The sequence below is a fragment of the Lissotriton helveticus genome, chromosome 12, assembly GCF_964261635.1.
Source record: "Lissotriton helveticus chromosome 12, aLisHel1.1, whole genome shotgun sequence".
NCBI classification, from domain to species: domain Eukaryota; kingdom Metazoa; phylum Chordata; class Amphibia; order Caudata; family Salamandridae; genus Lissotriton; species Lissotriton helveticus.
Window position 1 is genome coordinate 312693434 of NC_136073.1, and position 26893 is coordinate 312720326.

Genomic DNA, 26893 nt, shown 5'->3' on the forward strand with positions numbered 1-26893 from the left:
CACCTCACAGACCCCCTACCTGCTAATGCTGTAAGAGACTTCACCCCCGTACTCCTCCCACTCTGGACTAAAATCATTAACAGCTCCCTTCAGCAAGGTCTCATCCCAGACTCCCTCACGGTGGGGCAAGTCACGCCTATACTCAAGAAACCTACAGCTGACCCGTCTGACCTGAACAATTACCGCCCTATCACCAATATCCCCACCCTGGCCAAACTGCTGGAAAAATGTGTGCAACTCCAACTAACAAAGCATATTGACCGATTCGAACTCCTCGACCCTCATCAATCAGGCTTCCGAGTGAAACACAGCACGGAAACGGCCATGACACACATAATTGATGACGCCCTCCAAATCCTTGATCGCAACGACTCCTGTCTCCTCATCCTCCTGGACCTCTCCTCAGCATTTGACACGGTCAAACATGAGAACCTATTGGAGCTCCTAAATACCAGAATGGGCTTATCAGGGACTGTGCTCAAATGGTTCACTTCCTTCCTTCACAACCGGTCTCAGAAGTTCAAGATCAACAATGTGCTGTCCTCACCTGTGCCAGTAGATTTAGGCGTCCCACAAGGATCTTCCCTCTCACCCACGCTGTTCAACCTCATCATGGAACCACTTGCTTCCTTGCTCCAAGCTTCCAATGTACACTTCCATATGTATGCCGATGACACTCAACTTTACCTAAAGGTACAATCCCCGGAAGATATCAAACGTCTGAACTACACACTCAGAAACACCCAATCGTGGTTGGCCGACAATCACCTCAAACTAAATGCGCTGAAAACTGAGTTCCTACTGATATCACCCCCTGCGAAAACTACCACCACCCAAATCTGGCTCAATCACCTAACAGCATTCAATGTCCAACCCACCATCATGGACTCTGCGAAATCCTTAGGCATCACACTTGACGCAAAGCTCAATATGCAACAGCACATTAGCAAAGCAACGAAAGGAGCCAACTTTCAAATAAACACTATGAGGAAACTCAAACCCTTCCTCCCAGCCAAGGACTTCCAAACTGCTGTACAAGCCCTAGTCATCCCCCGCATAGACTACGGAATTGTGGTTCTCAGCGGACTCCCTCTAACAACAACCGCACCCCTAAGAGCCTCCTTGAATGCTGCCGCAAGACTCATTACTGGCTCAAGGAAACACTCTCACATAACTCCTGACTTGAAATCCCATAAATGGCTTCCCTTTGAAGCCAGAATGCAGCTGAAAATTGCCGTTATGACACACGCGGCCATACACCTCAAGGCACCCATCTACCTCACTCAAAAGTTGTCTATATCAGGAGGCTCGAGATCCAATAGAAGTGCAAAAAGTCTGCTCCTGAAACCTCGCAGATTCCGTAAGGAAAAAACTTATAAACGCTCCTTCTCAGGGATGGCACCCAGGATCTGGAATGCACTCCCTCCGGAAACGAGGCTTATCTCCTCCACTGCACTCTTCAAGAAAGAAGTGAAAGCCATCCTTATGGCCAAGTTCACCTGAACCTTACTGTTGTAGTTCAGAGACTTTGCATCGACTTTGTATTTGATGGTCCAATAACTTTATACTCATGCATGACTGTGATCTTATTATGCTACTCACCCACTATCCATTACTATACGGTGCACATCTCCCCCTGATCCCCCTACCCCTTGTTCTCTGGATCTCTAAGTAAGTGATATAGATATCCTTTTAGCCTGAGCCGCCTGATTCCTTCTGCAGCTGGATCAAAGACTCTGCACCATTTTATATTATTGTCTATTTTAAGTGTTTATTGGTACCTGCTGATCTACATTGTAGCTGGATCAAAGACTCTGCACCGCCTTATATTGTTATATTTATAACAGCACATGACTGCTATTCTAGCATGCTAGCGTTTACTATACTGTACCCAATTATTATGTTTATTCACCCTCCTGTTGCCCACTCCTGTTGCCCCCTGTGAAGCGCTCTGATATCTGTAAAGATCTTGTTCGCGCTATATAAAACTTTGAATAAATAAATAAATAAATAAAGCAATGTCTGACTGTGTCTCTGTGGCTATATATGTGGAGCTATAAGTACAAGAGCAGAGTGATGCTATGTGTGTAAATGTCATGCTGTGTGTGGCTGTGTATGTGTGGAGCTATGTGTACAGGAGCTGAGTGAGGCTATATGTATGTGTGATGCAATGTGTGTGTTATACTATGTGTGTGTGATACTGTGTGTGTCTATAGCAAGGTCGAACAGCTATACAACAGCTAAGTGATACTGTGTATGTGATGCTATGTGTATATGATGCTATGTGTGTGTATGTAGCAATGTGTGGCTGTGTGTGTGTGTAGCTGTGTATATATGAAGATATATGTCCAGGAGCTGAGTAATGCTGTCTGTGTGTGATGCTATGTATGTATAATACAGTGTAACTGTGTATGTCTGTATAACTATGTATGTCTCGTGCTGTGTGTAGTTGTCTATACAAAGCCAGTCAATATGTGTAGAAGGAGAGCTATGTGTGTGTGTATGTCTCTGTAGACATATACCTAGGTGTGTATATAAGTGCAAATGCAATACATCTAACATTTGCTACACATAAAGCTATTTACTAGTAAACAACAACGCCATTTATTTATCTGTTTACAAATAAAAACAAAAAAAAGATTTTAACATTTACAAAGCCAATAACTAACATTGTCAAAGGCAAAACCGTTACATTGTAAATGCTTGTTTATGAACTGCTGATGTACTTTGAGTGTGCCCTGGGTCCCTGTGTGTGAGAAGTTGGCCTGATATATAATGTTCACTATTCTAGTGAACACTTTGTATCAGTCCAAACAACCCATATTGATGTTTGGTTGTAAGTCAACCTGATAGACCAGCTATCCTAGTAGCATGGACACGTGCAGTCTTTAGGCTAAACTCTAGAGGGCGTGTTAAGCCAGCTGTTTTACCATCACATATACCCCTTGAACACCAAGTGAAAGGACACCACACAAGTTGTTATGAAAAATAAAGTATATTTATTTATAACAAGGCTACCCTGGCTCTTTATGAGACAGGGAGCTAAGCACACAACAAAACTCTTATGAAAATACTTAAAGTCGCACAATTTACACAAATGCCCGAGGGGCACGAAAAACCATATACTAAACAAGTGGAATGCGAAATACTAGCAGGTAAGTAACTATTCTCATAGGCTTTAGGATCGCTAGGGCTGGACTACTGAACCTTTAGATTACAAGCAGGAGGCCTAGGGACGTCGTGTGCAGAGTGGGAACTCTCACGCGTAAGGCGAGAAAAAGTCTATGGAGGCTAGTAAAAGCAAAGTTAGTGTTCTCGGGCGAACCCGACTAGGTAGAGCTGAAACGACAATGGATCCTGACACTTAGATAGTAAGACTATGCTGTTACCTAGCCCAGGGGCTGCGGCTGCATAGGGCTGAAAAGACGTCGGAGATCCTCGTTGCAGTCTATGGAGCCTGAAGAAAGAAGTTGCTGGCAGGCGACCAGTGAAGAAGTTCGTGGTGATCCAAGCCTGGATCAGTGAAGATGGATACCTGTAAGCAGAGGGGACCAAGTTCTGAATCACTAGCCATTGATTAGATGGGCACCAGGATGGCACCGGACGAAGTCACCTCGACCAGGTGAGTGGGCGCTGCTGGGCTCTGCAGTCTCTCGGACCAGGAGGCGTTGTCGGCGACCAGGATGGAGGTGCGAGCTGTCCCACGAAGATATCTGCTGGCGACGTCGCTGGACCCAGGATTGGGGCAACAAGTCTTGGCAAATGCAAGCCCACACGGTGGACTTAAAATGGCGTCTGGAGTGGACCAGGAGGGTCCGGGGTGCTCCTCTGTTGGAGGGGAGCAAGGGCCAGTCTGGAGCAACCAGACCAGCGGTGTTTGTCGTCGAAGTTCGTCGTCAGAGGGCCACTAGCCAACGGGCAAGTGACCTGGACAACGCGGTGAGCAGCAAAGAGCAGAAGGGCCCCACGCAGATCTCGTGGATGCAAAGGGGCTGAACTTCGGTGCTGGAGCTGCTCAGGGTTGGGGCTTCTCTTACCCCAAAGCACTCGGTCGAGGGTCACTCGGGAGTCGTGCTGGACAAGCGTCGTGCAGTCTTGAAGATGGCCGGTCCCTCGAGGTCTCGTCGCACCCACGAGTCTCAGCTGGGCTGAAGATGCAGGTAGAGGTCAGAGGTGCCAGGGAAGCCGGTTCTCGTCGAGCTGGGCAGTCTTAATCCGGAGGAGAGACTTACAGCAGACCGCGATGCTTGGATGGTGCCTGCTGCTGCAGGGTGACTACTCCTTAGTCACAAGGGAGAAATCTTGAGAAGAGTCTTGAGTTCCTTTCGTGGAAAGTCGGTTCAGGATTCAAAGATGATCTAATTTGGAAGGGGGCCTGCTCCTACCTTTATCCTGCAAAAGGGGGCTGGCACGCGACTAAGTCCTGCCCTATGGGTGGGACTAGGAGGGGGTGGTTACACCCCTCTCCTTTGGCGGGCTTTCCCCAGATCAGGGGCTGGAGTGCCCCTGGAACTGGTTCAAGCCGGCCTATGCACAGTGAGCACCGGGGTGCCACTTGCAGTCACCTTCCTCTAAAGCCCTGCCTACCTAGGATACACAAAATCCTGTCTGGGACGGTGCTGGCACCGCCCCTGGCAGGAAACCCTTTGTCCTTGCCTCCTGTGCTGGGAGGACTCCCAGCAGCAGGAGGGCAGACTTGTGTCTCGGTGGCAGCATCCATCTTGTGGAGCTGAGGCTATGTCTGACTTTAACCGGGGTTACAGGTTACCAACATGTCGTGTCCCTCTAGAAGGGTGGAATGCTAACCCCGTCGCCAGAATTGGCGAGGGGTTAGTATTCCAATTCGTATGACATCTTACTCGACATGTTTTGATAATGTTATACCAAAGTTAGCATATGACCGCGAGGTACATAATGCACTTAAGAGTATATGGTATTGCGTTATCGTGGAACAGCTATTAGGACTTGGTTCCGCAAGCTGCAAACGGGCTCAGCTCATGCCAGAGCACCATTTCACATTATTCCACGCACTCTGCCTTCAGGATTGTTAAGGCCTGCCATAGGAGTGACTGATAGGAATATATGTGTCCATTTTAGGGTTAGATATAGGTATACTATATCTAAAGCAAAGGGTGATTACACCACCTTGCCCCAGCTGTCGTGCAGCCAGTTGTGTCAGTTTTGGATGGCCAGCCAGGGGTGGCATAATACATGCTGCAGCCCCTGGTAGGCCCTGGGTACACCTATGCCCTGGGTACCTAAGGTACACTGTACAGGGACTGATAAGGTGACTCAGTATCCAGTTAGATATGTACCTAGGGTACATGGAATCCATTTTACAGAGAGAGCAGTAGGCCTGGGGTCCTGAATAGCAGGGCCCCAGGTCAACTAAGTCAGAAAACCAGCAAAACACCAGGCAAAAAGTTGGGGGCAACCATAGTCAGGGATCTACCTTCCTACACTGTGTTCCTTCCCTACAAAGAAAAGTTATGCTGAAACAAAACACCCAATTGGCATCTCTGGCCACCTGTCAGCCCCTAGTAAATGGTACCCTAGGTACCCGGGGCATGGTGACCAGAGAAGACCTCTGAGGGCTGCAGCACTTATTGTGCCACCCTCAGGGACCCTGTACCCTGGCACCCACACACTGCCTTTGCAGGCTGAGTGCCTAAGTACAGTACTAAAGCAAGAGTCGACATGGCACACATCCCTGGGTGCGATGCCCACCGAACCCACTGCCCTGGCATACTTCAGTCACCCCTCTAGCTGGGTGCCCTATGCCAGAGGTGAGGGCCCAGGTGCATGAGCCCTGTGCCCCTACAGTACCCAGGGCATTCATGGGCTCTGTAAGTGCAGTGTTGCCATTTAAGAGTATATGGTGCTGGGAGGTTGTCATTTACGAACTCTACAGCACCATAATGGCTTCACTGAAGACTGACAAGTTTGGTACCAAACTTCTCAGCACATTAAGCCCGCACTGATGCCAGTGTGGGATTTAATGTAAAATGCACAAGAGGGCATCTTAGAGATGCCCTCCAAAAACCCGAACCGACAATCCACGTCTGGGCTGAGTGGCTGCAGAGGCTGCCACACAGCAGACATGTTGCTGGACCCCTGTGTGGAGAGCCCCTCGCTTTCCTGGGTCTGCAACAAAGCACATCCTGGGCGAGGTGCTATGTCTCCTCCCCCAGGATGGACAGGGGGCATACCGCCTCTGAGAGCTTCTCCAGACCATTTGCTGTACCCAGCAACCAGCCCCCCACCAGGCCTACACCCACGTTGGCGGAAAGACTGGCGGGAAAAACTACGTCAGGAAGAGATGTGTGCCAACCTGTGCCAACTCCACCCCTCAGGTGGAGGAGGCGAGGTGAAGCACGACCCCAGACCCCGGCCATCTTGTAGATGGGGTGTTCTGCCCAATCCCATCTAGGCTCCTGCCCCCCTCCCACACGAGAGAAGCAGGCTAGGGGGTGTACTCACCCCAGGACAGGGACCCATTGGTCCCTGCCCTTGCCCTACCTGTAATGCCCCTAGATTTAGTATTTAGGTCTCCCTGAACCTTCCTTCCTTAGATCCCGATACCAAATAGAAGAAAGAAGATCAAGAAGACCACCCACCGTGCAGCTGCTAACAACAGGACAACAATACCTGACTTGGCCCCAGCCCTACCGGCCTGTTGATCCTGGAACCTGCTCCTGCCTAATCCCGGCGACCTCCGCGGACAGCAACCTTGGGACACCCAGAGGACCGGCCTGCCTGGACCCTCCCGAAGATTGGGACTCCCATCAGCAGAGGCTCTGCTGCAACAACCCACCTGGTGCCCACCAGGAAGCTCCGGACCAGCCCACTCTGTACCAGCCGAGCCCGGGCCAACCCAAACTGAGACCACGAGGACGTCCCCCAGGCGACTGGGATCCGAAGTCCAGTGCCCAAAGTCCCTCCTCAACGAACCAGCCGACGCCTGCAGACTCAGAACCAGGGGCCACCCCAACCGCGACCAGCCGAGGGTAAGTTTTTCCGAACCCTAAAGACACCCCTGCACCCGGTGCCCCGCGGCCCCCTGTGCCTCCCTTTGGGGTACCTACCTGTGCTCCAAGATCCCAACTTACCTCTCGAAGTGCTGGTCGCCCCAGGAGAGTCACCGTCCCCGGGCCTGCAGCCTTTGTTCCTTTGTCAAGATCCTCATTGGATAACAAGGAGCGCCCGACGGCTCAAAAGCACCCTGCACCCAGCCGTCCGAGTGCCGCTGGCTGTGACGTCTCTGTCCTACTTCCCCCCTTGCCCTGAGCAAGTGACCAGGAGCCCAGCTCCCACAGCCGCGTAGCCTGCTAGCCAGCCGCCACCAACCGAAGGCCCCCTGCCTCTCATTGACCAACATTGGGCCTAACATTGGGCCTAACTACCTCTGCACCCGGCCGCCCCTGTGCCGCTGAGGGTGTACTAACTGTATCTACCTGATCCTGGAGGACCCCTGAGTCTGTGCCCAGAACCTTACCTTCACCAACCAAGTACTCACCTGGAGGCTGGTAATTCACTTACCTGCAATTGGATAACATTGACCCTTTTTGACTCGAATTGTTTTTAAGTGTGACATTTTGAAAACTGAAAATATTCCTATAAAATCAGCCAAAGTCCGAATTCGAAAATAATCACCTGTGACCAGGAGAGAAGCCAGTACTGTACCTTTCAGCCCAGTACTGAACCGCCAAAGTAATCCCTAGCGGGTTTACTAGTAACCTGTATTGTTCTCCATAGGAATCCATTGTCTGCTTTTCTATGAAATTTCTTGTGTCTACTTTTGAAAACTGCAAATATTCTTCAAAAATCGTACGAAATACTGAAACGCAATTACCTACCTGTTTTAAGGTAAGCCCCCAGTGCTGGCCCTAGGAGACTAGTGCTGGGTTACAAAAGTAACTCGATCGTACTTTATCTGTAACCTGAATTTCTTCCCATTGGATAACATTGTCAGAATCATCTTGAAAAGTTTCTAAGTGTGAACTTTTAAAACGGCTTTATATTCAGGAAAATCCAACACCGTAACTAAAACGTTTTTGCTAATCTGGTTTTAGTTTAGACCCCAGGACTGAATCTAAGACCTAGTCCTGGAACTACCAAAGTAATCCATAAAGTAATCAACTGTACTTTCCCATGAAAAACCCACTGAGCTCAATGCTAGAGTGCGTTTCAGAACTATATTGCTTATTAGCTATCCTGTAATTATGGTGTGTACAAATGTATTGCTCCTCTGCAAAGTATTTACATGAGCGTACTCTTATCTCGAAAAGTATATTTTTATAACTGTCCGTTCTAAAAATAACTATTAATCAGAGGGGGAAGGATCACTGGTCCTGCACAACCAGGGTATGCAGGTCTTGCAATTCGTGTGTCCCAAATAAAAAACCCTCATGCACGTGTTGGGAAGGTCGAGGTAGCGGTGTATCTTGATTCTCCGCTCTTCATACACGTGTGTGCATAATCATTGGGTCAGTTTGTTATGCAGCCTCCACCCGCTGGTTCTTACCCATGGTTAAAAGCAGTAGTGATGTGACAGTGCGCAATGAGGTTTTTTAAAATATCCGGACAGCCAGATTCTATGCTTTATTCGGATAGCCCGATGAATAAGAAAGATCGTGCGTCTTGTGAATTGCTAGGAATTCATACACACACACAAACGAGTGATTAAAAGTGGTCGACATGTTTCTGCCCTTATTGCCTAGATAGGTCTATCGGGCGTTCTTCAGGACCAAAGGGAGAAATAAGATACACTGCTACCTCGACCTTCCCAACACGTGCATGAGGGTTTTTTATTTGGGACACACGAATTGCAAGACCTGCATACCCTGGTTATGCAGGACCAGTGATCCTTCCCCCTCTGATTAATAGATATCTAAGCCTAGGAAGCTGAATGGATCAGAACTTCCTTCTCCCTCATATTTATTTTTTATTTATCTTGAGAGTTTTATATAGCGCGAACAAGATCTTTGCAGATAACAGAGCGCTTTACAAAGGCAGGTGGAGGGCAGGGGAACAAGGGGGCATAGTGGGGAGGTGGCTCAACATGATCATGTACATAGCACCAATATAGTATATAACATAGTACCAATATAACGTATAGTACAGGTATGAGGTAGCAGGCATAGTTGGAGCGTAAGTCATCACCAGGTTCATGTACATAGCACCAATATAGTATATAACACAGTACCCATATAACGTATAGTACAGGTATGAGGTAGCAGGCATAGTTGGAGCGTAAGTCATCAACAGGTTCATGTACATAGCACCAATATAGTATATAACATAGTACTCGTATAACGTATAGTACAGGTACGAGGTAGCAGGCAAAATTGGAGCGTCGGCCATCCACTCGCTGTAAATAGACACGTGCATAGGAATGTATAGGCAATATCATAGCGCCAGACTGGTAATACTGTTCTTAATGTAAAACACGCGAAATTGTTCAAGTGTATTTAGCCATAAGGATACTTTTAACTTCTTTCTTAAAAAGAAGGGAGGAAGAGATGAGTCTTGTTTCAGGAGGAAGTGCGTTCCAGATCCTGGGCGCCATACCAGAGAAGGAGCGTTTGTAGGTTTTTTCCTTCCGGAATCTTCGCGGTTTCAGCAGAAGATTGTTCGTGCTCCTGGTGGTTCTGGACCCACCTGAGATTGTCAACTTATGAGTGAGGTAGCTGGGTGATTTCAAGTGTATAGCCTTGTGCGTCATGCAGGCAATTTTCAGCTGAATTCTGGCTTCCAGAGGCAGCCAGTTCAAGGCTTTGAAGTCAGGAGAGATATGCGAATGCTTTTTTGATCCAGTGATGAGTCTTGCTGCCGCATTTAGTGACGCTCTTAGGGGTGCAGTTGTCGTTAGGGGGAGGCCGCAGAGGGCCACGCTGCCATAGTCTATGCGAGGGATGACTAGAGCTTGTACTGCTGTTTGGAAGTCTTTTGCTGGGAGGAAGGGTTTCAGTTTTCTCAAGGTGTTTATTTGGAAGTTCGCCCCCTTAGTAGCCTTGCTGATATGCTGCTGCATGCTGAGGTTTGTGTCTAGTGTTATGCCTAGGGATTTAGCTGAGTCCACGATGGTCGGTTGGACATTGAGTGCTGTTAGGTGCTTAAGCCATGTTTGAGCGGAAGATATTTTCGTGGGAGGTGAGATTAGGAGGAACTCAGTCTTCATAGCATTGAGTTTGAGGTGGTTGTCAGCCAACCAAGATTGGGTGCTTCTGATCGTTGAATTCAGGCTCAGGATGTCTTTGGGGGATTGTAACTTGAGATATATTGGAGTGTCATCGGCGTACATGTGAAAGTGTACATTGGATGCTTGTAACAGAGTGGTGAGAGGTTCCATAACTAGGTTGAACAAAGTAGGGGATAAGCAGGATCCTTGAGGGACGCCTAACGATACCGGTACTGGGGAAGACATTAGGTTTTTGCTCTTGAATTTTTGAGACCTGTTGTGAAGAAAGGAAGTGAACCAGCGAAGCACAGTCCCAGATAGGCCCATTCTTGATTTTAGGAGTTCGAGTAAGCTCTCATGTTTCACTGTGTCGAATGCCGAAGAGAGATCAAGAAGGATGAGGAGGCAGGTATTGTTTTGATCTAACATTTGGATGGCGTCGTCGATAATGTGAGTCATAGCGGTTTCAGTACTGTGCCCTGCTCTGAAGCCTGATTGGTGTGGGTTGAGGAGATCAAACTGTTCTATGTGCTTTGTCATTTGCAGTTGGACGCATTTTTCTAGCAGCTTGGCGAGAGTGGGAATGTTGGTAATCGGACGGTAGTTGTTTAGATCGGTGGGATCGGCTGTTGGTTTCTTCAGTAAAGGTGTAACTTGACCAACTTTGAGGGAGTCCGGGATGGTTCCTTGTTGTAGTGAACTATTGATAATTTTAGTCCAGAGTGGGAGTAGCAGAGGGATGAAGTCTTTTACGGCGTTAGCAGGAAGAGGGTCAGTGAGGTGATTGGATGGTTTCAGAGTGCTGAGTATTCTGCCAATTTCTCCTTCAGAGTAGGTGTCAAAGGATGACCATGTCGCATTGTTTTTTAGTTCAATGGGTGTTATGCAGTTGGGTATTGAGTGCAGGCTTGCGTCATTGCGGAGGTCTCTCTTTATATTGTCAGTTTTATTGTTGAAGAAAGCTGCGAAATCTTCACAAGAAGGGGTAGTGCTGATAATGTCGACCGCTGGGGGTTGTTCCTTAGATTGAGATCGAATTAGTTCGAACAATTTACTTGGACGGTTTTTGGCTTGGTCTAGCTGGATTCTGAAGAACTCTGACTTTGAGCGTTTTATTTTCCTGAAGTATGCATTTCTCTTTTTCCTAAGAGTTTTGAGATGCAATGTCGAGGGAATTGATCTCCAGGTACGCTCTGCCGATCGCATAGCCCGTCTCTCTTCATTGAGACTCCCGTTGTACCAGGGGTTGGATTTCTTCGTGGATACTCTTTTCAATTGCATTGGAGCGGCCTCATTGATTATTGTGGCCATGGAGTTGAGATAGTGGTCAGTTAGGACCAGCACATCAGAGGTGTCGGTAGGGGGGAGTAGGAGATTGCAGCTGTTGGGGGGTAGAGAGTTTGGATTGAGTTTCCTCATGTCTCTTTTCCAGACTTTGGGCATGGCGTATTGCATATGATTAAAGCGTTCTAAAAATAAAACAACTATATCTGAGGATATAATAACAATTGGCCTGGAGTTCAGTTCTTGAGTGTGTGAAACCTTTTGCTGACTGAGTGTGTACAACAAATGCTTTACACTGTCCTCTGGTACTGCCTTACTGCTCGACCAAGCTACCACTTTGGAAAGTAAGGTCAGTTCTGACTTTAACCTCTGTTAAACCTTTGGGGTTTGTGGACTATATACACACTGTACTGCCTTATTGTCCAGTATATATAGAGCCACCTTCTCACACCTGGCAACCAGTATGCCAGCTCCCAAGGTTGTTTGTGTGTTACTGCAGCGTAAGGCAAGGTGAGAGGGCCCCACTCACAATGCGCCGAGGGGCCCCTGACACTGCTGTACCTCTCCTGTATTCACAGGCTTCGGGATAAATGGAGCCACTTGCAATGCGAGGACTGCAGGGGTCGGCGTTGCGGCCCGTCCAGTTTATGTACCCAAAGCGTCTGCCTGTGCCTTGATCCTTGTATAAATTAAAGGCCCAGATTAAGGTCGCCAAGTGTACACGGGGGTGTGCGTAATTATGAAAATAAGACAGGGAGAAAGAGAAAGAGCATGTTTTTTGATATTTGTTCCAAGTTTTTCTCTATTTTTAGTTCCGGAAGTGACTCGATAGTGGCTGTTGGTACTGTAAAAATAATCGAGATTATGTGAGTAAACAAAACCTTTTTCTTTTCCTAGTGGCGTAGCAAGGACGTTATTGGTCGTAACGCAAGCTAGGTGAATGTGCCTCACCCAAAGTAGTCGGCTAGTAACTGACAGACATATTTGGAGTACGGAAGGACTCTCAACCCTGGGCCCTGGTGCCACGGCACCTGCTCAACGCACCATCGATAGCTGTGCCTGTTGCTGTTCCAGAGATGATCTAAGTTCAGGGGGATGTGATTAACATGAACATGGGTAGTAGGGTGTAAGAGGACCCAAACCTTTAACGTCCCTATCAGCATAAGACTTTGCCAGCATATCAGAATGCCAAAGGTTAATAAAAGCACGGGCCTCCGATACCGAGGAAGCCTCAGCTCCACCCCAACTAAAAGGGTTTTGGGTGCCATACTTATGACTAGTTATCCGGTGGGTCCTGGAAAATCTCGGGGATCGACGATGACCGCACCATTTAATCCTCGGGACATGGGCTGGAACAGTGCACGCTGGATGGTCCGTTGGTCCTTATCTGGTAATGAGACACAAGAAGAGGGGAAGGGTGGGCTGAACACATCAAAGGCCACAGACATCTACCGCCTCTGGCCGCAACTCTTCAGCGTTGCGGCAGCTCCTGTGCATCCTCTGGGGACCACCACTCCTCGCTCCACACGTCTGGAGGACCCTTGGTGTTGGCTGCACGCTCTGGGGGCAGGTTATTCTTTCCAGTGTTTTTCGCGGACCACCACTCTTCGCTCCACATTTTCTGGAGTTTTATCTATTTCGGCAGCACTCTGGGGGGCAGGTCCTTTTTGTCGGTGTCTCCCGCATTGGCGTCTTCCACGTTGGTGTCTTCCGCGTTGGTGTCTTCCGCGTTGGTGTCTTCCGCGTTGGTGTCTTCCGCGTTGCACACCCGTCTCTCCCCTCCTCTCTTTTTCTCCACCTCCTACTGTTACTGATTGGGCCTCCTGCTGCACACCCCCGTAACCGGATTGGCCCATCCGTCCTTCCTGTGTAAAGGAATGGTAGTCCCTTTTCACTTTTTGAGTTGTTCTCTAGCCCCGGCTGTCGTCATTCAAAGAGCCAGAGCTGGTGTTATGTTATAGAAAGCTTGTATCGTTCACTAATACTCTAGAGTGTCCTGGCACGGAAGTGAACTCTGGCGGAGCAGATGGAAACCAATTAAGGGAGCTGACTGAAAAGGTGTGTCTAAGGTTTTTTTAAAAAGTTGAAAATCTTGAGGAAGCTGACTATCCGCAGGAAGCGAATTCCAAGCCACTGCTGTTTTAACAGAAAGAGACTGGCCTCCCAAGCGAGCTCTGCAGAAACGTGGCATTACCATCCGGCGTAAAGAGGCAGACCGCAGAGATCGATTGGGAACATACAGGGCGAAGCGCCTCCTGAGGTACACAGGACCAAAACCATGAAGGGCCCTGTGCGCGAGGGTGAGAGTTTGAATTGTACTCGCTGGGCCACAGGCAGGCAGTGCAAATCCCGCAGATGCTGTCAGACACTAGATCTCCTAGAGATGTTAAAAAGCAGTCTAGCAACGGCATTCTGTATGGACTGCAGTTTTTTTCAGCAAACACCCGGGAATGCCAATGAACAGAGCATTGGCATAATCAAGACGGGAGAGAATCAGAGCACGGGCTACCGTCTCTTTGGCCTCTCTAGGGAGCAGAGAAAAAAACTTTCTAAGTGCCTTGAGGGTCCCAAAGCAGACACCAGTCAGTTTTTTAACATGGTCAGCGATCCGAAGATACTCATTAAACCATACCCGTAAGTTCTTTGCCGGGGCGCAAACAGAGTTAGGGCACGGGAAGTCAGGGGGCCACAAAGATTGTCTAAAGGTCAGAGAACACTGGCCGTATAAGAGGACCTCCTATTTGTCCTCATTGCACTTCAGAGAGGCATGGGCAAGCCAGCGAAATGTGGACGCTAAGCATGTCTGGGCGATGTTGGTGTCCAGATCCAAGCCCCTCCAGGTGAATAACTGGGTGTTGTCCGCATAAGTTATCATTTTTGCCCCAACCTCCTCTGCCAGAAAAATCAAAGGGGTCAAATAAACATTGAAAAGCAGAGGGCTTAGAGTAGAACCCTGTGGCACCCCCTTTGCGAGTTTCCTGACGGAGGAAAGACAGGAAGCCATGCAGACCTGCTGTGTGCGAGCACCAAAAAAGATCTAATCCACTCACAAGCCAGGCCAGTAATGCCAATGGAGGCGGCAGAGAGGTCAAGTAAAATCAGGGCCGCCCCCGTCCAGGCACTCCCTGATCGCCTCCGACATCTCCACCAAAGCGGTCTCCGTGCAGTAGGCAGTTCTAAACCCAGACTGGGCTGGATGCAAAGCTCCAGAGGATTCGACAAAAGTCTCAAGCTACCGAAAAACAACCTTCTCACAGACTTTGGCTAAGGCAGGTAGGAGAGAGATGGGCTGATAATTAACTGGCACCAAAGGGTTCGGGACAAACCTCCTCAGCCACCCCAGCAAGTACACAAGCCGGACATGGATCAGTGGGTGAGCCAGACTCCAGAGATCTAAGAATGGCCAAAATGTCGGACCCTGCGAGAATTAAGTGAACCGAGGTTTAGAAGCACTAGGTATAGGGGGAGACACCACCGAGGGGGAATCCAATACCCTGGAATGAGAACCCACTCTATCCTGAATCCCTGATATCTTGTCGACAAAAAAGGTGGACAACTCCTCACAGCATTTTTGGGAGACATGGAGAGTCTTTTGCTCCGCACTCGGCAATAAAAAGCTCCTGACGATGGCAAAGATCCCCTTGCTGTTATTGCAAGCCATCGCAATCCTCCCCGCAAAGTAGTCACTTTTGGCTTTCCTAATGGCCGTATAATACTCCCTTTAAGCTATTCGAAGGGTTGCAGAGCAATACTTTGCAGGTTAACAGCGCTCCAGCTTTTTGCACCCCAATTTCAGTTCCTTAAGAGCATTAGAAAACCAAGGTTGTGAAGGAGGAGAGCGCGGTTTGCTACAACGAACTGGTTTGGTGCAGACTCTAACCCCCCTGACTGATCCAACGATCAAAACTATTGATCGCCCCTTCGAGATCAGAGGCAGGGACTGGACGTAGCTGATGTAAAGCTTCCGAAAAAGCAGGAAGATTAATCTTCCCAGGGAGCAGGGCGGGAGGCTATATAAAACTTTGAGAGGACCTACCCAAGGCCCAAGATAACCTGATCAAATAGTGGTCAGACCAAGTAACGGGTTCTTGATCTTCTACAATTATGGCAAAATAAGTGCACACCAGGTCAATAAGATGGCCACCAGAATGTGATGGTGCTTTGACCCATTGAGTCAGCTGGGCCAAGTTGAGAGAATCTAAGAGAGCCCTCAAATCATGTGCATCTGGGGCTTCCAAATGGATGTTGAAATCCCCCAAAAGTAAAAACTTATTATAGCGAAGGGAGCGCAGGATGATGATGTCATCAAGCGCTTTCAAAAAGGCTCCCGGGGAACCGGGCAGCCGATAAACCAACGTTCCACCCAGTGTAAAGTGAGGGGAGAGAATTAAAGTAAAATCCAGAGCTCGACCCAATCGCCCGGGACTTCACTGGAAAAGAACCACGAGTCCCTGAACACCACTGCTATTCCCCCTCCTCTCCCGGTTCTACGGTCGCCACAGGCAATTTTATAGCCCCTTGGAATGGCGAGCTCCACTACCGGGGCACAGGACTCACTAAGCCAAGTCTCCGTAATAAAGAGAATATCTAATTTAGCATCCAACAGAAGCTCATAAATGTCAGAAGCATGTTTGGCCATAGAGCGCGCATTGTACCCTGGACGCACTGGGGACTACGATAGGAGGGTTTAACAAGCTTGTGCGGAAACAGAATTTACAAAGAGACATGATCTAGAAAGGCAATGGAGGTCAGCCCACTGCTCACCTCCACCACAACTGGAGCCTTTGAACGAAAACAGTTCCTCGCGGGTGTAAGACCGCCTGCTACTAACGAAATCGGGCGCAGCCACACCAAAGTGGCTGGCGCAGGTCGCATCTGGGGCACGACGGGCTTGCCTTTGGCGCGCGTCCGTGCAGGCATGAGCAATTTGTAGACCAACCCCTTCGTGCACCAGAAGGATGCAGGAGGCCATCAGCCCCAGAAGCCGCAGTGTCAACCTGACCGAGACTCGGGATAAAGGCCGAAAGATCGGAATCAGAGCCTGAATATCCGAACCCGCTGTTCGGGAGGATAAACCCGAAACTGCACCGAGTCCAGAACCGCTCCGATGAAGAGGAGCTTCTGAGAGGGACACAGGTGTGACTTCGGCACATTGATGGAGAACCCCAGCAGGTGCAAGAGGTCGGCCGTAGTCTGGAGGTGGCTGACAACTGTCTGGGGCGAACCCGCCTTTAACAACCAGTCGTCGAGGTAGGGGAAGACTGACACCCCTAATCTGCGCAGATGGGCTGCGACCACCGCCATCACTTTCGTGAACACCCGAGGGCACTGGTAAGGTCGAAGGGGAGCACGGTAAACTGAAAGTGCTTGCGGCCTACCGTGAACCGCAGGTAACGCCGGCAGGACGGGGATGTGAAAATATGCGTCTTGCAAGTCCAACGCTACCTTCCAGTCTTCTGGGTCTAGGGCAGCTAAGACCTGAACCAAAGTCAGCATCTTGAACTTCTCCTTCCGGAGGAAGCCATTGACGTTCCGCAGGTCCAAGATAGGGCGTAGCCCCCCTTTACCCTTCTTGGGAGCCAGAAAGTAGTGGGAGTAACAACCACACCCTACTTCTGGCCCAGGAAGGTGCTCGATGTCCCCCCTGGAAAGAGGGCCGTAACTTCCTCTTGCAGAAGTTGCAAGTGATCCCCCGACATGCGGTGGTACTGCGGTGGCATGGCTGGAGGGGTCGCCTCGAAGGGGAGGGAGTAGCCCCTTCGGATGATTTGCAGCACCCACCTGTCCGATGTGATGGAGCGCCAGTGGAGGAGGTGATGGTGAACCCTGCCCCCCCACTGGCGTCGAATGGGCCTGAAAGCTCGGACGAGGAAGGCTTTGAGGCGGATGCTGTGGGGGTGGATGTGGACTGGGTCGGAAGAGCGGTGTCGTCTCTTCGACTTCTTGTGCCTCTTACCTGAGGACTTGGAGCCCGACAGATGGTGTCGACTCACCGAGCTGCGATGACTGTGGCCTCCTCCGCGACCTTGACCGTGAATGGTGGGGGCCGACTGCCGGAGCTTGAGGCGCTTACGGGACCGCTCCCGCCTAGCCTTCGGCGTCAAGGCCCGGCAGTCGGGGCACGACTTATCATGGTCGGCCCCAAGGCAATACAGGCACTGGCGATGGGGGTCCGTAACAGACATCAGTCGGTTGCAATCGGCACAGGGCTTGAACCCGGGCATCCCTACCGGCACCAATAGTCTTACGACTCGAAACAGGATGAAAAAGATCGAAGAAGTTAGTCAAAAAGTGACTAAGGAGTACTGCTTTTTCCGGATCTGCGCTTGCTGGCGCGGAAAAAAGAAGAACTGACGTCAGCGCGCGAGGGCGGCGTCTAAGTACTCCGACTAAGTCATCCCGGCGCCAACGACGCCGCAGACGACGCCTACCAACGCGCAGGGGTACTGCTATGTAAAACTTTCCGGATCCAGTCTGACGCCTGGGGATATTCTAAGGTAAGGAATCGAACACTAACCTGTTTCTTTCAGATTAAATACGCAAATAAATAAATTGGGACATGGAAGAAGTGGAGACCATGGCGGTGTGTCAGGAGCCAATTTGGGAGTTTGGTGTGGGAGTTTGGGCTGCCTCTTTAAATAGGAATACCTAATTTGTTGCTGCAAACCTCATTCTGTGCCCATTTCTATGCAGTGTACATACATTAGGCCATCTCACCAGCCTTTAAAAATATTTCTTGCTCCAAGTGCTTGATGGAACAAGATTGTTGCACTCCATATTACCAAAATGAACCGCATGAGTAAATTTGTATCCACCTTGTACCCGGCAAACCTCCTTCGGCAACCTTGGATGTTCACTTGATATCACTCCAAGATAAATTTAGCCCTACTGCACATAAAATTAAAAATAACAATAAAAGTCTAAAAAAAAAATTGAAATATACCTGACAAAGATATACTCTGCAACTGCTTCGAAGACCGGTAATAAACACGTAGGGAGTCTGCGAGTGGTAGACAACAAAGGTAGGGATGTACTGATTGGGCCTCTTGGAGTGTGTACCCCATGCAATTCGAATCCATTGTGCATTGTCAAACTCCTTAAAATGGACAGTTACCTAAATAAAAAAAGAATCCATTTGTTAAACAAGTAAAGTGCAGTTATATGTTACCAGAAGAAATGCTGCTTTAGGGGCAGTGGTATACACACTAATATTTCCTAGAAAATGTTATAATTTGTGTAAAGGACGATGCACTGTACAGAAGGAGAATTTTCTCTATACATTCAATCTAAATCTATACACAATCAAAATATTGCATTCCTTTGAAATCAAGAAAAACTGGAATGTCATACATTTAGTTTGATGGTTTCAGATTCGGTTTCGACTCACTATATTAATTCCATTTATTTTGCTCACAATTTTGGTAACTTCGTGTAGTTCTTTCGAAAATTTGACAATGCAATGCAGTACAGCCTCTCTCACCATTAAAGTAACACCCCTGTACAGCTTGTCAACAAATTCTCTGCAATTTTTAAAGCTGGAAAGACCAGCCACAAAGTTTTTTGTACTAACCACACAGCAAAGAAAATTGGTCTCAACATCACTGAATTACAGTAATAAAGTCACTGACATTAGAGCACAGTGAGTAGTTCTTCATCAAGTGTTGCTAGTTTTTTTTTTTTCAGACCAACCAGGAAGGTGCTTTTGAATGTTTCCTTTATCTCATTTCAAAGCAACCCTCCAGTCTGAGACAACCCCCTTTTTCCTATCATCCAACCAAGATCCTCCTCTGCCTCCGACATCTGCTGCTCCGCTTTGTAACCCACTAAGCACACATCTCTGCTGCCAACATAACATCCCTTTCCTGCCACTCAAACACATTTTGCACAGTAGATCCAACAACTCTAAATGCTCATTCAAAACACTAAAATAGATTGCAAATTGCCGCCCATCTATTACCCTTTCTGAGCATACATTAAAATATCAGACATCTCTTTTTTCTTTTACTGAGTTTTATATAGCGTGAACTTGACCCGAATCGTTGATGTTGAAAGAGACCTTGCACCACCTCAGAGTGAAGATGCCATTTGAGATCCACCATGCACCTGAGTTTGTCTGCCCTGGCGTTCAGAGAACCTGCCAGGTGTTGAACCACCAGGGATATGCCCTGATGTTCCAGCTAATGTCTAGAGGCAGAGGGCCTCTCGACATATGGGCCACAAGCCCATCCAGCCCTGTTTGTCGCAGTACCACATGGCGATAGTATTGTCCGTACTACTCTTCCCCAGAGGAAAGGAATGCCTTCTGTGCAAGACTAATCGCCCGGAGCTCCTGAAGGTTGACGTGGAGCCCGGACTCTGCCGGAGACTAGAGGCCTCTGAAACCCGCCTCTCACATGTGGCCACCCCACCCCGGAAGGGATGAGTTCGTCACCACGGTGTGCCATTGACCCAATCCTGGTTCATGAGCCGCCACTGCAGTTGGCGTGCGATGCCCTCCAAAATCTGGACGCAATCGGTCATATTCCCCGTTTGCTGCGCCCACTAGAAATTCAGGTCCCACTGCAGAGCCCGCATATGCCATCTGGCATGATCAACCAGCAGGAAGCCATGAGGCTTAGCAGCCTCAGGGTCATTCTGACCGAAAACCGGGATAGAGGCTGAACGATCGGAATCCTAGCTCGAATATCCCGGACTCGCTGTTCGGGAGGATAGACCCGAAATCACGTCGTGTCCAGAACCGCTCTGATGAAGAGGAGCTTCTGAGAGGGAATCAGATGTGACTTCGGCACAATGATGGAGAACACCAGCAAATGTAGGAGGTCGGCCATAGTCTGGAGGTGGGAGACTACGGCCTCGGGAAAGCCCGCCTTCAGCCAGTCGTCAAGATAGGGAAAGACTGAAACCTCTGATCTGCGCAGATGAGCTGCGACCACTGCCTTCACTTTTGTGAACACCAGAGGGGCACACGGTGAACTGAAAATGCTCGTGGCCTACTGTGAACCGTAGGAAACGCCGGTGTGACGGCAGGACGGGGATGTGAAAATAAGCGTCCTGCAAGTCCAAGGCTACCATCTAGTCATCCGGGCGAGGGCAGACAAGACCTGAGCAAGCCTCAACATCTTGAACTTCTCCTTCCGGAGGAAGCGATTGACAACACTGAGATCCAAGCCAGGATGCATGCCCTTCTCCTTCTTGGGGACAAGAAAGTAGTGGGAGTAACAACCACAACCTACTTCTGGGACAGGAACGCGCTCAATGGCTCCCTTGGCCAAAAGAGCCCTAACTTCCTGCTGGAGAAGGGCCAGATTATCCTCCGACATGCAGTGGTATCTTGGTGGAGGGAGTAGCCCCTTCGGACTATTTGCAAAATCTACCTGTCCGACGTGATGGTGTGTCAGTAGGGGAGGTGATGGCGAATCCTGCCGCCCACTGGCGTTTGATGGCCTGAAAGGTCGGGCTAGGAAGGTTTGCAGGCTGCTGCAGGGGGGGGTTGGTGGACTGGCCCGCCCGCTGGCCCCCGGAACCACGACAGTTGTTCCCACGTCCACAGCCACGCAAATGTTGGGTAACTTGCTGCGGCCTGTGGTTCTGGGCAGGACGTAGCAGGTGACCCCTTCCGTAGCCACGAAAGGGGCGAAAAGCAGACTGTGCAGGGCGAGAGGAGAGGCCCAAGGACTTAGCAGTAGCCCGCGAGTCCTTGAAAAGCTCTAGAGCGTGATCTGCTTTGTCGCCAAAAAGGCAACAGCCATCAAAGGGCACGTCCAACACGTTGTGGACATCCCCTGAAAAACCAGTCTATTTCATCCAGGCGTAGCGACTAAGCACTACTAAGCACTACAGATATTGAAATGGTCCTCCCCAGGGAGTCGGCGGTGTCCAGCCCACAACATATCTCAAACTTCCCTGCATCCCTCCCGGCGGCAACAGCCTGGGAGAGCACTGCTCGGGCCTCCGCCAGACACAGAGGCAGCACCTGCGCCACCATATCCCACACCGAGTGGGAATAACGGCCCAAAAGACATGCTGTGTTTACGGACCGCAGTCCTAAGTTGGCAGAAGAGATGGTCCAGCTTCTTGGATTCAGTTTCCGGTGGAGCAGTAGGAAAGTCGCTTTTGGAAGTGGAGGTGTGGACCACCAAGCTCACCGGGGTGGGGTGTTGGGAAAGGAAAGTGGGGTTGCCCAGAGCCAGGCGGTGACGTCGGGCAATCTTCCTGTCCACGGGAGCCCCCGACTCGGACCTGGGCAACGTGCCCAAAAGGATGTCAGTGAGGGCCTCATTAAATGGTAGGAAGGGCTGCGAAGAGCTCGCAGCCGGTTGAAGCACCTCTGTCAGGAGGTTAGTCCTGACCACCACCGTAGGAAGCTTTAGGTTGAGAGCCTCGGCTGCCCTATGCAACACCACTGTGTACGATGCTTCCTCCTCCGTAGCCACGGTAGGTGGAGACAACATGCCACGGTCAGGTGAGGTGTCCAAACCACTGGCAACCCCAGGTTTCTCTCTCCAGTCCTGTTCACTGTCCTGGTCAGCTAGAGGGTCACCTGACCCCTCTCAGTCCTCCTGCTCAGCATCTGGGTGCCATTCTGGTTTGGGGCTCAAGGAGTGAACAGGGGCATGAAAACCCCTCTCTGCGCCGGACCTGGCATCGGGCGATGTCGGTCCGGCTCTGGGTCCACATCAGGATGGAGGCCGGTTTCGATGCCGGCTGCGGGGGGGGGGGGGGGGGGGGGGGGGGGGGGGGGTCGGTAGTGGTTCCAGAGGAAGCTGCACCGGTAGAGACGTAATCAGGTCAACCGGCAACAATCCGGATCCAGGCCTGGATCCAAGGGGAGGCCTGCGGCGCCAGGGCCGTCGGCAGAGAAGGCCCCCAACAGAGTCCGAGGGGCACAAAGGCATACCGACAGGTTTGGGCTGGCCAAAGATGGCGTGCATCGCCTCGTAGAACGAACAAAGCTGGGCGGGAGTCGCTCAGAGTCCCGGAAAGGGAGGGAAACGAGGAGTCGACTCTTTGTACTCCGTGCGGAGTCACCCGCGCTCCTCGTCAAGTCGGCCGACCGACGAGGAGAAGTCGAAGAGCAACAATGCTTCTTAGATTTCTTATGCTCCGACTTACCCGCTCGAGTCTGAAGACTTCGAACCCGAATGATGGTGGCTCCGCCACCGGTCCATCGACGTCACTCACAACCGGGACCTCGAAAGGCACCGAGCCGTCTGCCGGAGCTCAAGCAGCTTTCGGGACTACTCCTGCAAAGCCTTTGACACCATCAACCGGCAGTCGGAGCACGACTTGGGGTCGTGGTCGCGCTTCAGGCAAAAAAGACACACGTGGTGCGGATCCGTCACTGACATCATCCGATGACAGGTACCGCATGGCTTGAAGCAGGGCATCCCTCGTGCACCATAGGAGTTGAATACTCGAAAAAGAAGTCAAGAAAAAGTCAGTCAAAAAGTGTCTGGAAGTACCTCTCTTCCCGAATCTGCGCTGCCTGCCGCGGAAAAAGAAAGAATGAATATGCTACTTACCAGTATGCATCTGTTCTTGGCATGTAGGGCTGCTAACATTCATATCTATGCATAGAGTCTTCGAAGTATCACGAGATAGGTGGCTCCTCCCCTGGACTACAGTGCGCATGGGCATCGACTCCATCCCCAGATTGTTTTTAGCCATTGTGGCAGAGATGGAGTGAAATAGTGTAAAGGATGTCCATGCTAATGATGAATGTAAGAGTGTGTCTGCAGCCGCTACGGGCACCGGGGAGGAGGGGGGGCGATATGAATGTTAGCAGCCCTACATGCCAAGAACAGATGCATACTGGTAAGTAGCATATTCAGTTCGAGGCATGTGGGCTGCTAAATTCATATCTATGCATAGAATACATAGCAGTCCCTCCATTAAGGGCGGTTGCCCGTGCCAGCTGCAGAAGTCTGAAAGAGTGTCTTGAGAACAGCCTGTCCTACAGCTGCTTGCTGTTTGGAATGCACATCGACACAGTAATGCTTGGTAAATGTGTGTGGTGTAGACCATGTGGCTGCTCTACAAATGTCTTCCAAGGGAATGTTCCCCAGGAAAGCCATGGAGGCCCCCAATTTGCGTGTGGAGTGCGCCCTTGGGGGTATTGTTAAAGTGCGTTTAGCCTTTTGATAACAGATTTGAATGCATTTAACAATCCATCTGGCTATTCCTGCTTTGGAAATGGGGTTGCCTTTGTGCTGTGCTGAGAAGGCAACAAAAAGTTGTTGTGTCTTTCTAAAGGGTTGTGTTCTGTCAATGTAGTACATTAGCGCCCTTTTAACGTCTAATGTATGAAGCATTCTTTCTGCTACCGTTTGTGGGTTTTGGAAAAATGCAGGCAGGTCAATAGTCTGGTTGATATGAAACTGTGACACCACCTTAGGAAGGAATTTGGGGTTAGTGCGGAGCACCACCCTGTTAGAATGTATTTGGATGAATGGCTCTTGGATTGTTAGCGCTTGCAGCTCACTAACACGTCTGAGCGACGTGATAGCAATGAGAAAAGCCACTTTCCACGTTAGAAACTGAATTTCGCAGGAGTGCAGTGGCTCGAAAGGTGGGCCCATCAGCCTAGTGAGGACCACATTGAGGTTCCACACCGGAGCTGGTGGTGTTCTTGGAGGAATGACTCGCTTCAGTCCCTCTAGGAAGGCTTTAATGGCAGGCACCCTGAAAACAGAGAGATGCTGCCTATTCTGTAGATAAGCCGCTATGGCGGATAAATGTATCCGAATAGAAGCGTACGCTAGATTGCATTTGTAAAGATGCAACAAATAGCAGATGATGTTAGGAATGGATGCATCGAGCGGGTTGATATTGTTGTCCGCACAGTAAATGACAAACCGCTTCCATTTTGCAGCATAGCAAGCTCTGGTAGTGGGCTTTCTTGCCTCCCGGATGATGTCCATGCATTCAGGAGGCAGGTTGAGGTAGCCAAATTCTAAGACTTCAGGAGCCAGATCGCCAGATTGAGCTGTTGCGGATCTGGATGCTGAATGTCGCCATGTTTCTGCGTCAAGAGCCTGGATGTGAGATGCAGTCTTTGATGCGGTACCACGGAAAGTTCTAGAAACGTGGTGTACCATGGTTGGCGTGCCCATGTTGGAGCAACCAGGATGAGAGTCATCGAGTGTTGCTTTAGCTTTCTTGCCACCAATGGAATAAGAGGCGCTGGGGGAAAAGCGTACGCAAATTTGCCTGACCAGTTCATCCATATCGCATTCCCCTGCGATTCTGGGTGAGGGAACCTGGCGGCAAAGCTTTGGCATTTTCCCTTGTGGCAAACAGGTCTATCTCCGGATGACCCCACTGCTGGAAGTACGGGTGGAGTACTGATGGATGTATCTCCCACTCGTGCATTTGATGGCTGTACTTGCTGAGCAGGTCCGCCATCTGATTGTCCTTGCCTGGGAGGTGTTCCGCCATGAGGAAAATGTTCCTCTGAATGGACCACTTCCACATGCTCTGAGCCAGGTGAGACAGCTGTGGTGAGTGAGTACCTCCCTGCTTTTGTATGTAGTACATGGCAGTCATGTTGTCCGTCCGGATCAACACGACCTTGTTGCACAAATGTACTGTGAAGGATTTCATCGCCATGAAGATTGCCATCAATTCCAGGTAGTTGATGTGCAACTTCTGTTGCTGGGTGGACCACAGTCCCTGCACAGTGTAGTGGAGCACATGAGCTCCCCACCCTTGGAGAGATGCGTCCGTCGTCAGGATAATCTGTGGCACTGGCTCTTGGAACGGTCGTCCCTTGCAAAGGTTGTGTGGATTCCACCAATGCAGAGAGTTGTATGCCCGACCGGTCACCAACACTAGGTCTGTCAGTTGTCCTCGAGCCTGTGTCCACTGATTTGCCAAGCACTCTTGGAGCGGGCGCATGTGCAACCTCGCGTGCGGGACTATGAAGATGCAGGAGGCCATCATGCCTATCAACTGCATGAACACTCTCGCTGGTAGGGAGTGTTGCGGTCTGAACCTTTGGATCAGCGACTGAACGTTGTCGATCCTGACCGGGCTCGGCTGAGCCATAGCAGTCACGGTGTTTATTGTCGCGCCCAGATACTGCCGTACATGGGCTGGTTGAAGGTGTGACTTTGGGTAGTTTAGGGAGAACCCCAGACTGTGAAGGAGGTGAAGAGTGTGGGACATGTCCGCGGCGCACTGTTGTTCCGACTTGGCTTGAACAAGCCAGTCGTCCAGGTACGGGTAGACATGTATGTTTTGTCTTCTGAGGTGCGCCGCGACTGTCGCCAGACACTTTGTAAACACTCTGGGGGCAGTAATCACCCCGAAGGGTAGAACTTTGAATTGATAGTGCCTGTTTAGAATGGTGAACCTGAGGTATTTCCTGTGGGATGGGTGGAGTGGGATGTGGAAGTAAGCATCCTTGAGGTCCAAGGTTGCTAGGAAGTCCCCTTGATTTAGCAGGGGAAGAATTTGTTGTAGTGTCAGCATGTGGAAGTGTTCTGACAGTATGTACATGTTGAGGGGGCGCAGATCCAGAATAGGTCTGAGGGATCCGTCCTTTTTTGGGATGAGGAAGTACAGGGAATGGACTCCTGCGCCTTCCTCTGCCACTGGTACGAGCTCGATTGCGCCTTTTTGCAGCATCACCAAGACTTCCTGCTGCAATAAGTGCAAGTGCTCTGCCGACATAGGACGGTGTCTTGGGGGAATGTTGGGGGGAGTGGATGTTAACTCCAAACAATAACCGTACTGGATAAGTTTTCTCACCCACCTGTCTGTGGTGATGGACGTCCAGACTGGCAGTAACTGCTGGAGTCTCCCCCCCGACAGGTGTTGGATGGTCGGGGGGCAGTGACAGAGAGTCACTGTTTATTGGCGGCAGAGGAACGGGAGTTGTTGTTCCCTCTGCCTCTGCCCTTGGCACTGTTACCTCTGTAACCCCCTCTACCCTGCTTGGGGTACGAGGATTGTGCACCACCCTTTGTGTATTGTGATTGTTGACCCAAGTGTCCTCTGGTAACACCACGCGCTCCTGAGCGACGAAAAGTGCTTGTCCTGAACTGTTGTGACTGAAGCGCCCCCATGGACTTAGCAGTCTCGTTGTCCTTTTTAATTTTTTCAAGGGTGGTGTCTACATCTGGACCAAACAGTCTGTCAGGATTGACGGGCTGGTTGAGGATTGTAATCTGGATGTCAGGCTTAAATCCAGATATGCGAAGCCAAGCTTGTCGCCTTAACATGACGCTAGTGTTAATCCCCCTAGCCGCTGTATCTGCCACATCAAGTGCACACTTTATTGCAGCGTTTGAGATAAGCTTTCCCTCTTGTATGAGCATTTCGGCTGCTTCCTTAAACTCATCAGGTAGGTGTTGAAGGAGCTGTTCTAGGGTGTCGTAATGCGCCCTATCGTATCGTGCCAATAGTGCCTGTGTGTTTGCAATACGC

At 50.0% G+C, this 26893-nt stretch overlaps 1 protein-coding gene across 4 annotated transcripts in view; it reads right to left on the reverse strand.

The window, feature by feature from the left end:
* CENPN (centromere protein N) overlaps nucleotides 1–26893 on the reverse strand; it is a 308258-nt gene that overhangs the window by 154262 nt on the left and 127103 nt on the right. For all 4 annotated transcript variants that reach the window (XM_078671014.1, XM_078671016.1, XM_078671013.1 and 1 more), the window contains one exon: nucleotides 18408–18578. In XM_078671014.1, coding sequence (XP_078527140.1) covers nucleotides 18408–18578 — 171 coding nt within the window. The remainder of the gene's footprint in view (nucleotides 1–18407; nucleotides 18579–26893) is intronic.